Source organism: Strigops habroptila, chromosome 10, assembly GCF_004027225.2.
Source record: "Strigops habroptila isolate Jane chromosome 10, bStrHab1.2.pri, whole genome shotgun sequence".
NCBI classification, from domain to species: Eukaryota; Metazoa; Chordata; class Aves; order Psittaciformes; family Psittacidae; genus Strigops; species Strigops habroptila.
The window spans coordinates 9,400,465-9,415,506 of record NC_046359.1 but is presented as its reverse complement, the minus strand read 5'-3'; the positions used below and the strand labels follow the sequence as shown (position 1 = coordinate 9,415,506).

Sequence of the window (15,042 nt, the reverse complement as noted above, 5' to 3'; positions counted from 1 at the left end):
TTAGGGTGTGAATATGGATGTGGATAAGCACTTGCAAAAGGCTCATGAGTCTAACACCGAAGAGTGCATTTCGAGCTCTAACAGTTACAGAGAAACACTTGAAAGTGCAACTTGCATATATTTTAAGAGCTTCCAGAAACCAGAATAAAAGCAAAATGAGCCCGAAGTCTGTACTTTTAAGAATCTCAGGCTTTTTAGCAAAGCTCCTATCTCCTGCTTTTGAGCTGACCTGGTATTTTTAAATAGTTGTCCTTGAGAATTGTAAAACTTGGTTTATTTTTTGTAGGTTTATTCCATAGAAATGCTTAAAAAGCAATAAAGTGAATCTCAATAGCCTTGCTTAAATCCATGATTACATCAATTCTGTGTGGTGGTTATGCAGAGAGAAACTAACTGAGTAGGAAATTGTAAGGATTCCTGGAACAATAGTTATATTGTTTGTACACATGTATACCATAATAATAACAGAAAAGCAATAGCAACCTTGCAGTTACAAAAAATACCTGGTGCCCTTTAAAAATATATGTATATTCTGTGTTTACCCAGATTAACAGTGTTGGTAGGGACTGATATATTATGTACTCTGTATCTTCCATCTGATTTATTGAAGTTCTTTCTGGGCTTCTTGTCTTCAAAACTATGGTTGTTCCTGATATTTGCCAGGAGGAACCGAAGTTCCATGAAAAGGTAAACACCTGGAAGCTGAGATGAAGAGTGTGTAAGAAACATGGATTAATTTAATGACAATGCTTTATAATGGACCATATATATTTTCCCACTGTAATTGCTATATACATTCAACAGTTTTATTGTATGTCAGTGCACATTATTCGGCGCAGCTGCTAGAGAGGCATTGCTGAACTGGTGTTTCTCTTCCATGACAAACACCTATTAAGCAGTCAGCATAAACTCTTCTTGTTACAGCCTCTGACATCACCCTCAGGGCAAGCGGACACAGAACAGCAATTGCTGAATCGCATATGAAAATTATAGTTTTATTGTCTATACAAGTGAAGGTTTAACTCCGATTCCTGCTCGAGTCAGCTCTGTTATAAAGGAGTGATTCTTTCAGGGAACAAACAAGCACAGTACACCATTGTAATCAGAGGAACAGGCACTATTTATGTATTGGAAAGCCTTGTTCACAATAGTGCTAACACTTTAATGCCCCAGAAGCCACTATTTTAGCAGCTGTAGGGAAAAAAAGCATGACTAACAAGATGCCTTACAGAGTCAGATACAGTTTTTTTAGAACACAAATGGAATCATCCCATTCGATACAACTCAGTTTAATATGCATGACTGATAAGTAGGGATCATGTATTTAATGTTTATAAACGCATTTTCTCCACCGCAGCGTTCAAAGGCTTCCAGTGTCTCTTGAATCAGATCTCCAATATTTTCACGCTTCTGCTGGCTGTATTCTATCCCATCGCCTGAATTAACTGGTTAATAAAACAGAAAAAAACAAGAATTATATTAAATTTACTGTTATGCTTTGAAGTAATGACATAGGAAATTGTCACTGTGCCTCTATTAGAAACTTTGCTCTGTGACATGAAATAGAGCTGAATTTGAAAACAGGATGATTTTGGTATCTCTTTAAGGCTCTGTTCAGGTTCCTACTCTGCCTTCAAAATTTGTTTATGTGTGCATTACTTCAGTATCTAAGCAAAAATCCTAATAAAAATAAACACATTCTATAACGTGAAGATGGACTCCCTTACACTGTTGATCTTTTAAAACCATTATGTCTTTATTTTTAACATCACTTATTTAGGACAAAATTCCAGTGCTAGATGCATAAACGCTTATCTACAAAATGTGACTTTAGCTAGACTTGTTATGGTTTGAAATCTTAAATAGGTATTGCTTTGGAATTGTTCCATGTCAGACATCATATTCACACACATTTTTTCTGATAGAGGGGATATCATGTGGCCTAAGAGAGATATTTGGATTTTGACATGGCACACATTTCATTTCCGTTCCCTTAAAAATGTGTGAAATTAAGTCAGTGTCAAAAGGACAAATTATTGCAGCCCCCAGATGCAGTAACATTTTCTGCTGCTTTCTCTAACATGGAGTAGCAAGGGTGAGACACATTTGTACACACAGAGCATAATTCTTTAAAAACATCAGCATGAACAACTGTGACAACAAAAAATACAAAAATAAGAAATAACTTCACCTGCAATGATGCTGAGAGATTTAAAGGAAGAAAATACATTTCATTTTGGTGAAACAATATTATAAAAGCTATCTTAATGTATTCTGAGACATACATAAAAAAGAATTTTGTAGGAGCATAACATACTCAGATGAGCTGTGGTGCAGTGGCCGGGGGAGAGACTGTCGCACTGCTCTGGGGTAGTCCACACACAGTCAGTCAGTGGTCTCACTGTGGGCGGTGGTGGCAATGTGCCCATGTCATACATTTAGCATCTCAAATAGCACTGTTTCCTATTGACACTCTCAGCCAGCCAGCAAAGGATATGTTTGTCAAGATAACACAACCACCTTCGTCGGTAGTGCCTGCCTTTCACATCAGAAATGCAGTGCACCCAAGGGTGAGCGTAGATTTTGCTCCCACTGCTGCCTCAACATCCCCCCGTCAGTGGGGTGTAGACATGCAACTGCACCCATCCTCACAACCTGTCCTGAATCTAAGCCCAAGGATCTGGATTTAAAGTCTGTGACTTTTGTTACCAGTAAAAACTGAAAAACCATGCTTGTGAAGAAAGAGCTGATGAACATGGGTAAAAATCATCCTTTTGCTGAATTTTCCTGTAAAATATCATACTGCACTCCAAGTTAATTATATGGGTACCAGTTTTTCAAACTCCTTACATACATTTGTGTCACTTTGCTTCTTGCAAAATGCTTACACAGATACAGATGGCACATACAAGGACTGGGCTTCCGAGTGGAAAGGCAGTAATATTTTTTTTATGATTACTTGTAAGCAAATGAATATTTTCCTATATATTAACTGTTTGTTTCACTGACATGAGGAGCCAGGGTTGTGACATCAAAGTTTCCTACACTGAATTTACTGTAATGTTAAAAATAACAGATTATGAGAGTGCATAGGAAACAGCAAGACCTACTAAATAAAATGATCGTCTTGTACAAAATAGCAATGCAAAAAGAAAAGCCCTTCACAACTGAGTGCAATTTAGATGAAACAGAAAAAAACTGAGATCAACTGTGCCTCATCACCTGTGTTGCATGTGCACTGCCAGCACTCCCCAGAACACCTGGAGGTATATCTTATTTCACTGGTCTGAAGAAAGGAAACCCTGAACCTTGACCTACGTCTTGGCAAATATGTAAAGGGATTACCGACTTTCCAACCATTTGTCTATTACCTGTAATTTTAAGCCTACACACATGCTCTGCTAATGAGCTTACACAGCTTTCATCGTTCTTTCAAAGAAGTAGTAAAAAAATCAGCTCTCTGGAAGTAATGGTGATATATTGCTAAGCAAGTTCGGAGGAGGCCAACAAGACACCGTAATAATGCTGGTAGCAGAGGTATTTTACAGAATCCCCTGTTATAGTCTTTATTATAGAGCATAGTCTGTACAATAAATGATGCCCTAGATACTTGATTAAAAGGTGCCTAAGAGAACGAGGCAATGATAATGGAAATAGTCTGCAAGGGAAGACTGAATGTGTGATGTGCAGACCATCATTACAATTTTTTTTCCTACAGACCATCTGTGCTATATGAAGGTTTGTATCCTCAAGACAGCCATAACTCACATTAATGTCATGACACAAACTACAACCAATAATACTGGAAAGGTTATGTCAGCATCGAGGTCACCGGGTAAGTATTAAAATAGCTGTCCTATGCAGTTACAGGAATTAACAAATCTTTCAGACAAAAAAGATAATCATTAACCCAACAGGACAACATCCACTAAACGGATGAGTCACAGTGATCTGTCCAATGCACCTAAGGGTAAATATCTAGTCATAATAATAATGGTGATTAGTTGGAAAAAAATAGCTGCTGAAGTATAGCGGTCTCAGCATGGTTTGACCTTATTTCCAAGTTAGTTTGCATGAGAAGCCAACTTTGTCAGCCACAAAAATGTTGCATATGTAAAGTGTGAACATTAATCTGATTCAAGCTTTTTATGAAGTTGTCCTTTGTGAGGGAGAATAAATCAACATGAAAATGCTAGGAAGCACATTTGTCATATCTTTGTCTCAAAGTGAAATGTCTGGCAAATTTAGCATGCATCAAGGACTCTCTTCACAGCAACGTTATTTCTGTGTTTAGAAGAAATGCATTGGAAGAATACTAACAGATCTAGAGAATTACACTTAGGAAAAGATCTCATTTTCCTTTCCTGGATAAAAAAGTTAGTTCCTAGTCTTCTAAATCATGCACCAAGGGCTTTATAGTCCTTAAAATGAAATGAAAGGCTTTGCACCTGTCAAGACCTGTGCTAGCTGATGAAATCACCAAGTGCACTGAGCCCAGGAGTGGCACACCCTGCCCTAACATCAGCACTGCTGATGCCAACTGCTGTAGCTGAGGAAACCCTGCTCAGACCCTCAGGGACTGAACTCAGGCTTTGGCAGGGAATGGAAAAGGATTTGAATTTTGCTTTAAAACATGGTTTGTGTTTGAGTCTAGACATGCTTCTATTCATGATTCAGGATATTAATGAAAACCTAGTGTTAATTGTATTCCACCTCATTTCATTTTAAAATTTCATTAGGCTAATGCTACAAATATAATATTGTACTTCATTAAAGAAGGACAAGCAAGTTTCTGTCAATGCATTAAAAGCTTGATATGACAACTTTTAAGTCCTGGAGTGAATGAGAAACGTAAACCAACCCTCAGTGCTCAGGCAGATGTGTTCTTATTTCTGAATAAGAACAGGGACATTTGTTAGGATCTGAAAGTGCCCAAGAGATTCTTTCAGTTTATTAGATTTCACTTAAAGGCAGGTCAGCTCTTGAAGAGGTTTTTCTAATCCCCTGAGTATGTTGAAGTACCTCACTGTAAGAATGTCACAGATACCAGAGCCTGCTCCTGCTGGTGGCTGTTCCCAAGGTTCTGCTTCATGGAATGCACAAATTAAAAATGGAGTTTCTATACACTTGTTGCTGTAGGGATGTTGTAGATCTTGGGATATTAGAATTTCCCCAAATGTTAAATATCTGAGGAATGCTTAGTGTGGGGGACAGAATAATATTTAAAAGAGATTTCTGAAGAGACAGTGAAAGAAGCCCTGTGCTTAAACCTGTCCCTAGGTTAAGCAATGTTTTAAATCAAATTGTTAGTCAAAGGCCATTCCTTTATTCTTTACTGATGAACGTTTAAGTGCATATATGCACACACATATATTTCAACTTGTTGTCCTGGAACAAGTAGGTTCTAGCAGAAATTTTTGAACTACTACTAGTACAACAGAGGGCTCTTGTATAATGGTTTTGGGGTGGGTTTTTTTTTGTACACAAAATAAAACTGCTTGGAAAGATAGGCATCATTCCTCTCTATTTGAATCTTGAGAAACGGAGATACCAAAAGGTGAAGTGACTTCCTCCAAGTCATGAAAGGGATCAGTCACAAATCATGCTTTTTGACTTTTTAATGTATACGATGAAAGTAGTATTTATAGTAAAATGTAACTATGGTAAAAATAATTTTTAAGCTGCTTGTTCATCCTAGTAAAACCAACAGGTATTTTCAGCAATTAAAATGATTACAGTAATCCAACATGCTAACCAATTAACAGAATAAGGTTTTTACTTCAAAAAGCCAACAGTGATTAGATTGTAAAGTGCAGATATATTTCTCAGTACAGAATGGTATTTCTACAGAAAAGCCTGACACAGAACAATATACAGTTAAGCAGTACAAACTAGCATTGAAATATTTTGTGGAAAATTTCAGGACTTTTTTTCTTCTAGGAGTTAGCAGCAATATGAAGAAATAAATGGAAGCTGATTTTAGCTATAGATTGACATGTATCTTATATCAGGGTTCACATTGTGATAAGGTCACTGTTCAGATGCAGTTCAAAGGTTAATTTTTCAAAGTCCTCTTGTTAGGATTAGTTTAATTGTCATAAAATATGTTGGCTTCTTGGCTGGCGTGGAAAATGAAAGCCCCTAATGAGTCAGTGTGGTGAGAGGGAGGAGGGCTCCTTACCAGTGCTCCTCTCATTGTGACTCATAACTGTGCTTTGAAATTGTCAGCTCCAGGAAGGATAAGGTAGTTCTGTCTCCCTGTTCATTTAATGGAAAGTCTGTGAAAAGTCTCGGAGTTGGACTCTAAAACCATCCCGTCTGCTAAGAAACAGCCAGTTCATTTGACTCAGGTGAAGGAAAAGCCACCAGGAGGTTACAAATTCTGGTTGTTACTAACCCAAACAGAAAACCCTGTGTTCCATTCCTGAAGGCTCACAACAATGTGAACACCAGTTTTAAATGTTTCTTAGGACACGTCTAGATTATGTGCACACAGAAGCGCAAACTGGCCTCACGCAGGCTAGTCTCAAAGCTGGAGCACTGGAAAAAAGAGCTCATAGAATAATTTGTGATGGAAAGAACCTCTGGAGCCAAGTGGTCCAAATGCCCGGCTCAATATCAGCTCCATTTTCAAAGTTAGGTCAGGTTGCTCAGGGTGAAATATCTGCAGTTGCTCAGAGCAGAGTAATCCCAGAACGAGAAATGGTGCAGAGATCCCCTGGAGCTGGCAGAGCTTTTCACCAGCCATTTCAAATTTGAGGAAGGGAAGCACTACTCCTTAAATATCAAAATGTATTTGGTGAAGGAAGATTTTCTGAAGTTGCAAACTTCATAGGGAGAATTATTATCTGTTTTGATAGAAAACAAACCTAAACATTTGGCATAGTAACAGATTCTAAGCTGTGTATGTAGCATTGCTGTTGGAATCTTAATCATATACAAAAGCAAGTGGCACTGATTTGGCTGAAAAAATAATAAAATTTCATTAACAATCTGACTTGAAACTATGAAAACATAATTTTTTAAAAAATTAACATATATCTTGCAAAGCACTTGAAAACTTTAAAGCTGAAAGTACTTATATACCTTAAAGAGGCCAAAACCTTTGAATATGCACAGACCTGGTTTTTGACACTATCAACACACAGAGTTCCCTGTCTCTTGCTTTACTTGGCTCTTCCTTCTATTTTTCACCACTAGTTCTGTGTGCTTATCACTTCACAATGCTACAGTACTTCAGAGATTGCAGAAGAATGTTTCAATCCAAGAAGAAAGCATGTACGCTTGGAATTTAAAAAGTATAATAATATAGAGACATTTCTGCTCATCATAGGTTTTAGAAAAAAGTGATTTTTGTACTTTTGGTATAAATCAGCTAGGTATTATCTAAGATGCTTCCATGGTTTTCTTAATTCTCATTGAAGGCATTTTGCTTTAGCATGAAATACAGATTCTTTCTACAGTTATCTTCTATATGCAGCTAGCTTTTAGTTATTTCATAAATCAGCATTTGTTTTAAAATGTAAGTGCCGTTACTATAAATACTATTCAGAAAGTCAACAATTCAGTAAGTGGAGGAAGTGCTCTGATTGGAAAGGAAACATTTGACTGACTTATGATGTTTTACTAATGATGTAAGCCTACTAGAGATAGCTGTAACTACTTGTAAATTGCTGCAGTATAAAAAAACCCCAAACCCAGCAAACCAAAAACCCAACTGAAAATGAGCCAAGACAGCAGCTGTTATCACAGTTTTCCATTTCCAGGAAATGTTAGCAACATCAGATGTAATCCTTTCTAAGCCCAGAATTCTTTTTTTTTTTTTTTTTCTTTTTAATAGAAGTACAATAATGAAAATGAAATCACAGCTTTTGTAACAAATCATATTAGCAAGCACATTAGACCAGTGAGGTAAAACACAAGAGAATATTACTGTGAGGTTTTTCCTCTATTTGTACTTAAACTTCTCCAATTAATTTAGACTTTGAAGTTTGCCTATGTTTGTGCTACAGATCAATATCAAACAAAGTAGAGTTAAATAATCTTAGATAAATAGCATGCTTAATAAGGGAACAGAAACTGGAGGCTGAGATCTCTGCGGCCTTGGTACACTGTTTACTGTTGCAAAATGATACATTAGTCACAAATCATGCTTAAAGTCAAGAAGAGTTGCACCACTTACATGAATCTGATGTTCTTCTGGTTGTTTTGGATGTATATAAGCTGGTACAAAGTAAATACTGGTTTTTAGCTGGAAATCATGTTTGTGTGTGCAAAATTTGCATAGCTTTGCTGGATTGATGTGAAATACATTTGTTTGTCACATTACTTTCTCATCCAAATATAGAATAATTAATGCAAAAGGAATTAAAACCATGGAAAGAAATCTTTGTATGTGTGTGGAATAAACATAATTCATTTTTAAACATAATGCAAAGTGACAAAGCTGAAAGTCCCAAAATGCTTTAAAGAATGCTGATTTCAGTATGAAACGTAACCCTGCAACAGCCAATTTTTAACATTGAGTTTATTCATATTTAAACTCAAGCTGCTTGGCAATCCATCCTCCTCCCCCCATTGGAATATTTTTATTAATGTAACCAAAATGCTGTTGAGGGGAAGCCTTAGGTTTTTTTGTTGGTTTTTTGTTGGGGTTTTTTCCCCACAAGCAAAAAGCTCAGTAATTCATTTCTTCATGTTAGTAACTGTTGATATGTTTGTGCATCTGTCATGTCCTAATGGAATTTGTTGTGTCTAAATTCACTGTTCAACTACTTAAGGACCCTATTTGATATAGCTTGCGCATAAAATATTTCATTGACTACTAAATGATTCAGTAACTGCTTTCCCAACTTTGTGACAGAAGGGCGAGTCCTTTGTTGTCACTGGAATGCAACCATATGACAAGTAGGCCAATATATTAAAAAGTTCCCATTAGAATTATGGAAGCGAGTTGTTAGATATGCCTGTAAGTTGCTGGATATGCCAGAAGTTGACAGTTTTCTATTTTTTCTGTTCCCTAATTAAGTGAAATAAGCAAGAACGTAAAGTCAAATGAGGGCGCTTTAGCAGTGATTTGAGAAGGGACAAGGAGATGAAAGCTGTGAATGACTCTGTGGATTTGCCAAGATTTCTTTCATTGCTATGGGACAAGGACAGAATTTATGCATCTTAAAGGACGGCTATCGCTGAATCTGGAATGTGCTATATTATCCTCAAGCCACATAGAAAGGAACACCCTGCTCCCCCAGATACCTGCACTTATAAGGGTCAAGATATGTCCTTTTAGCGTGTCTTCAAATTTTTGTAATATATATTTTTCTAAAGGAAACTGAATAATTTGACTACTGTTTCTGAGTTTCTTCAGTTGGATCAGTGCATATCGTAGATAAAAATAATTAATAAAAAATACCTTCCCAAGATATGAATTTGCATTCTTTTTATGAAGAACATAAAGGACATAAAAATAAATACTTATCAAAAGCTCGTTAACAGCTATTCATTTTACATTAAGAAAAGCATACATTTGAATTTATAACAGCTTTTCAAGCAAACAGAAAAAAGAGAATTTTTATACAACTAAAATGTACTACAATGTGTAGTCTTTACTTACAAGAATGTAAAACAGATAAAAAAGAAAGAAAATTGTGTCCCTTAGGTGTGGTCTTTCTGCAGAATCACAGCTTTTGAATTGTGAACATTAAAGCCTCTGAGAGCAATATAGGAACTGCACATATACCACATGCAGGCTGATTTTAGGATTCTTTAACAAAATTGTCTCTTACTTAATCTTTTTCAACATTTTCACTGCATTAGGTGTGAAGAAGGATACGTGAATAAGAAGAACTATTTAATTAGATACTCTAATCTTTTTGTCTAAATTGCACCTGTACCCTTTGTTGCTTGACCTGTTATTCAAAGGTGTCCCATGCATGAAGAAAGCAAGAGGCCCTGCAGCCTCCAGCCCAACGTGCTGAATGGCTGAGATCTTCTCACAGTAAAGTTAGTTTCATAAGGAAAGCTGTAATTCTTTGGGAATCATAGAATCATTTAGGTTGGAAAAAACCCTTTAAGATCATTAAACCAACCATTAACCTAATACTGCCAAGTCCACCACTAAACCATGTCCCCAGGTGCCACATCTTTTAAATACCTTCAGGGATGGTGACTCAATCACTTCCCTGGGCAGCCTGTTCCAGTGCTTGACAACAATTTCAGTGAAGAATTTTTTCCAAATATCCAATCTAAACTTCCCCCAGTGCAACTTGAGGCCATTTCCTCTTGTCCTATCATTTGTTACTTGGAAAAAGAGACCAACCCCCACCTCACTACAACCTCCTTTCAGGTAGTTGTAGACAGTGATAAGGTTCCCCCTGAGCCTTCTCTTCTCCAGACTAAACAACCCCAGCTCCCTCAGCCATTCCTCATAAGACTTATTCTCCAGACCATCAGCCTTGTTGCTCTTTTCCGGACGCACTCCAGCCTCAATATCTCTCTTGTAGTGAGGAGCCCAGAAATGAACACAGTGTTCAAGGTGTGGCCTCAGAAGTGCCCAGTACAGGGGGACAATCACTGCTCTGGCCCTGCTGGCCACACTATTTCCGATTGATACAAGCCAGGATGCTCTTGATCTTCTTGACTGTCTGGGCGCAAGCTGGCTCATGTTCAGCAGCCATCAGTCAGCACCCCCAGGTCCCTTTCTGCCGAGCAGCTTTCCAGCCACTCTTCCCCAGGCCCGTAGCATTGCATGGGGTTGTTGTGACCCAAGTGCAGAACCCAGCACTAAACCTTTTTGAACATCATACAATAGCCCATCAACCCAGCCAGTCCAGATCCCTCTGCAGAGCCTTCCTATCATCAAGCAGATCAACACTCCCACCCGACTTTGTGTCATCTGCAGACTTACAGAGGGTGCACTCAATCCCCTTGTCCAGATCATTGATGAAAGAGATGAAACAGAACTGGCCCCAGTACTGGGCCCTGGGGAATGCCACTTGTGACTGGCCACCAACTGGATTTAACTCCATTCACCACCAACCTTTGGGCTCAGCCATCCAGCCAGTTTTTTACCCAGCGAAGAGGATATCTGTCCAAGCCTTGAGCAGCTGGATTCTCCAGGAGAAGTTTCTCCAGGCCTGTAGTTCTCCTGCCATGTAGATCCTCCTTCTGGCCCTCCTTGTAAATGGAGGAAATAAAATGACATGCAAAACCCCCAATATCTCAGGTTATAGAAATTTACTGTTCCTGTTACTCTTCTTGTATACCACTTCAGTCTTCTGAAGTGATGCTTGAAGAGACTGTGTGTTGATAGGCCAAGAAGCCACTCCTGTATTCTGTGGCACACAGCTTAGTGAGGACATACTACCACTAGCCCGAGACTACAGCTGAACAAAAAGAAAGTACAGCAGATGATCATCTCAAACATTTACTCTTTGCATCTTTTTGTGTCGTTTTAAATTATGAAGTAGTAAGCTGAAGGGAGAGTGATTTAAGGAGTGGGGATAAGAGCTCTCCAGTATAGCTTAGTGAGTTTTTCAAACCTTATTCTGACCTAAGCTAATTTTAAAAATGTTATTTTAAATATTGGCTTTAAATATCTTCCTTTAGAGATCACTTTAGAACTTTTTATTGATATTAAATGAACTGAGGAACCATCTATTTCTCTGAACATGTATTTCTCCAGAGAAAAATCAGTCAAAGGGAAGTTGGTTGGTGGCATGTTGTGAAATTGCATAACCCATCTCAAATGGTTACTAATTCAGCCACCTCAGGTATGACTGCTTATTTGTCTAGCTTGCCATTAAGACTGCAGGAACTCAAATAGTGGAGCATGCTGATACTGTCAGCTCTTGACCTGTCTGCTATTTTCATTTGTCTAAGAAGAACTTCGCTGAATTTGGAAAAAAAGAAAACCAAAACAACAGAAAGAAGCTGAACTGCAATGGCAGTTAACAGTAACTACGCTATTGATATCATCAGTGGGTATGTACAAAGACAGAAGATGTTTACACATGCTTTTCCACTAACCTGACCCAGTACTTAGACCACCTACTGAGATTTAGCAGCTCTTGCAATACACAGCAAACCCTTTTGTTTCACCACTTATGCAACTTTTATAAGATTACTTCATTTACTATCCAATATAAAATCATTATTTACCATGCCACTGTAGATATCATGGACTCTAGATCATGTTTTTTAAAATGTACTCCTAACTTTTCACAAAAGGATTGCTGTGTTATTAAAACACGAGTATTTTAGTGGTGCCTAAATACAGTTGTTCGTAACGAAGAAGTAATTGCCCACAACAGTGTGTATAAAACCCACAGGATGAGAAATGGTTAGTGGTTTTGTTTTTGAGATGAAACTATTATTCATATATATTACAATATTTTCAGAGAAAATAATTCTTAATATACAAACATATAAATTTATTTTATTACACTTTATTATTTTTGTTCAATATTTTAAGACAATGGTGGTGTTCCAGTAAAAATTGTTAATGCAGAATCTTTTTTCCCATTCCAGATAGTTTTTCTGTGAAAAAAATAAAAAGCAATCATAGGTTCTAGCTATAGGAGAAAGAATTAAGAATATATTTTTCTGATTTACAGTGTCCATGATACAATTTTAATGTTGGTGTGTATGAATATAGAAAAAAAAAAATGCTGCTGTTTCTTACATTGCTTACACCTGAAGAATTGCAATCATCCATAAGCACATAATCTCTTAAGGCTGTACTTGTTTTTACACATTTACTGAAAAGACCTTTAAGCTTATCTATTCTGAGACTATACACAGAAGTGAAAATGGCTTTTCTGTGTACAAGCAGGATACATGACATGCTCAGCAGAGTAAATTGGACCCTGGTTAACACTAGTAATACCTTTATTATATCTGTGCAAGTGCCATCACATAGAAAACATCCAGCTGCTAACAAACAGCACTTCTAGTTCAGTTTCTAATATTTTTCTTAATACACTTTCACTTCATCACAAAAGCAGTGAACCTGAACAGTAAAGCTTGAAAAAGAATTTTTGCTTCTCAAGTGAATTTGTATTCGCTTGTCCTAAACTGCTGCAAATAGCAGGTATCTATAGACTGATGGAAATGTACTAGTTACAGTAAGTTCATCTTCTTCGCCATGGTTATTTTTGAGTGTTTGCTCTCCTGACATCTTGCTGTGCCAGAGCCGTAAAACACAGGATTAGAAATTTTGTAATTTGTTATTTGTAATTTGTTTTGTAATTTGCCAATCCTGGCAAATACCACTTACGTTCTCCAATTTATAGTTAAAGCATGCTACATTTTGTAACTGAAATCTTAATTTTTTATTAATCATTCACTCATCTTACAGCCCTTCCAGTGCTGGTGCCTGACAAGCCTACAACTGTTCAGCTTCAGAAAGAAAACAGCTCATACACACACACGCATGCACGTCAGGACAGGGAGGAGGAGACAAGACAAGAAGTGATATGGCTGAATGCTCTTGGTCAACTCAGGCTAGCCTAGAGGTTTATAACTAACAGCCAAGAAAACAAATAGCATGGCAGAGCACAATGTGTTTGAATATTTGTAAGTTTGCATTTTCATGTATTATAATGAAGAACAAAAGTAAAAAGGTCTCAAGACAATTCTTCCCTAGCAATCTAAATATGCTTTCTCACACTTGGATGATCTGAGAGTACATTCACACATTATAACTAGCTTTACATTAATAACAATGAAATGCCCATTCCTATGAAGGAAAGTCACGAGTAGGTTTTTTAGATAAAATTGAGACACACTGAAAAAACCTGGAAGACAGCATGACTAATATCTAAATGAGACATATTTAACGAGTAATATTCTCTTGCAGTTTTCCTGGAATGCTTATTGCCCAGTGGATATGGTTAACCTCCAGAGGAAAGGGAGAAGTAATGCCTCACATAATTCCTTTATCACCTCTCTCCAGCAGCCCACAGATGGCTGTTTCACCTCCTACGTTGTTTAGTGGTAATGGCTGTGGTGAGTTTACAGGTCTCTGATCCAACTCTGCAGCTGCAGTGCTGAACTGGTACCCATGGAAGCACTACATCAAGAGTAATAGAAAACTCTGCTTCAGAAAAACATCACTGAGCTTTTTGGACAACAGCAGCTGGTGCAGAATGATGACTTTTGAAGGAAACTATGAGATGTTATTTTAAGGGAAAAGAATAACTTATACTAGCCTCCATAAATTCATGTGAGTAAAATTCTTGAGTCACCAAGAAATTTCATCACTGAGTGGTAGATATCTAGAAAGGTCTTTCTGAATTAAATTGGCCAGCACGGCTGAAGTTTATTGAGCACTTGACTGATAAGTACATCAGACAATTCTTATCCCAGGGACAAGAATGTGGAAGAATAGAAGACAAAGAAACACAAGGGCCGAAAGTGGAGGAAAGGAAGCCAAGGACATGCATTTGGCTAGTTAAGTTTCTTAAAAGGTAGACAGGCTTAGCTGCAAGCCTGTAGTTAGGATCCAATATCTCTGCTTTACAGTTCTGACTAAGAATCTCACAAGTAAGAATCTTACTTACAAGTTTACTTTGGAAAATGATTAGAAGGGAATGTCAGCCTTAGCAATGTAAGTATAGGGCTTCTACAGGAATGTGTGCTATCAGCTTAAGTATTGACTTTTTAAGATGGAGGAGGTGAACTAAGGCTGTTACCAGTCCATGAGATGAGAGGTACCAACAGCCTCACAGTGCTTGAGACCTCTCCTTTTCTTTCCTTCTAATCATATGGATAAAAAATAAAGTTATACAGAGATCTCTTGCTGGTTTGGTAATATCCTCATTTTAGAGGGGCATAAGCTTTCCTCTCTACTTGATATTAAAAAATGCTGAGGAGTCAGTAAGTCATTTTAGGCATGCTTGTTATCAGATGTAGTGCTTCAGCCATCTGCCTCAACAGCTCCTGAAACTGCTGATAGTTGGCTGGCAGAGATTATAACCACTGTCACTGAATCCTCAGAATTCATGGAAGAAGTCAGGCTAATATCAGTTTATTTACATTTTC

General features: G+C 37.5%; 1 protein-coding gene across 4 annotated transcripts in view; it reads right to left on the bottom strand.

Annotated features, from left to right (window-relative positions):
- Positions 1 to 395: 395 nt before the first annotated feature.
- Positions 396 to 15,042, bottom strand: part of PACRG (parkin coregulated) — a 230,906-nt gene continuing 216,259 nt past the window's right edge. For all 4 annotated transcript variants that reach the window (XM_030499720.1, XM_030499722.1, XM_030499721.1 and 1 more), the window contains exon 6: positions 396 to 1,445. In XM_030499720.1, coding sequence (XP_030355580.1) covers positions 1,285 to 1,445 — 161 coding nt within the window. In that variant the 3' untranslated portion in view covers positions 396 to 1,284. The remainder of the gene's footprint in view (positions 1,446 to 15,042) is intronic.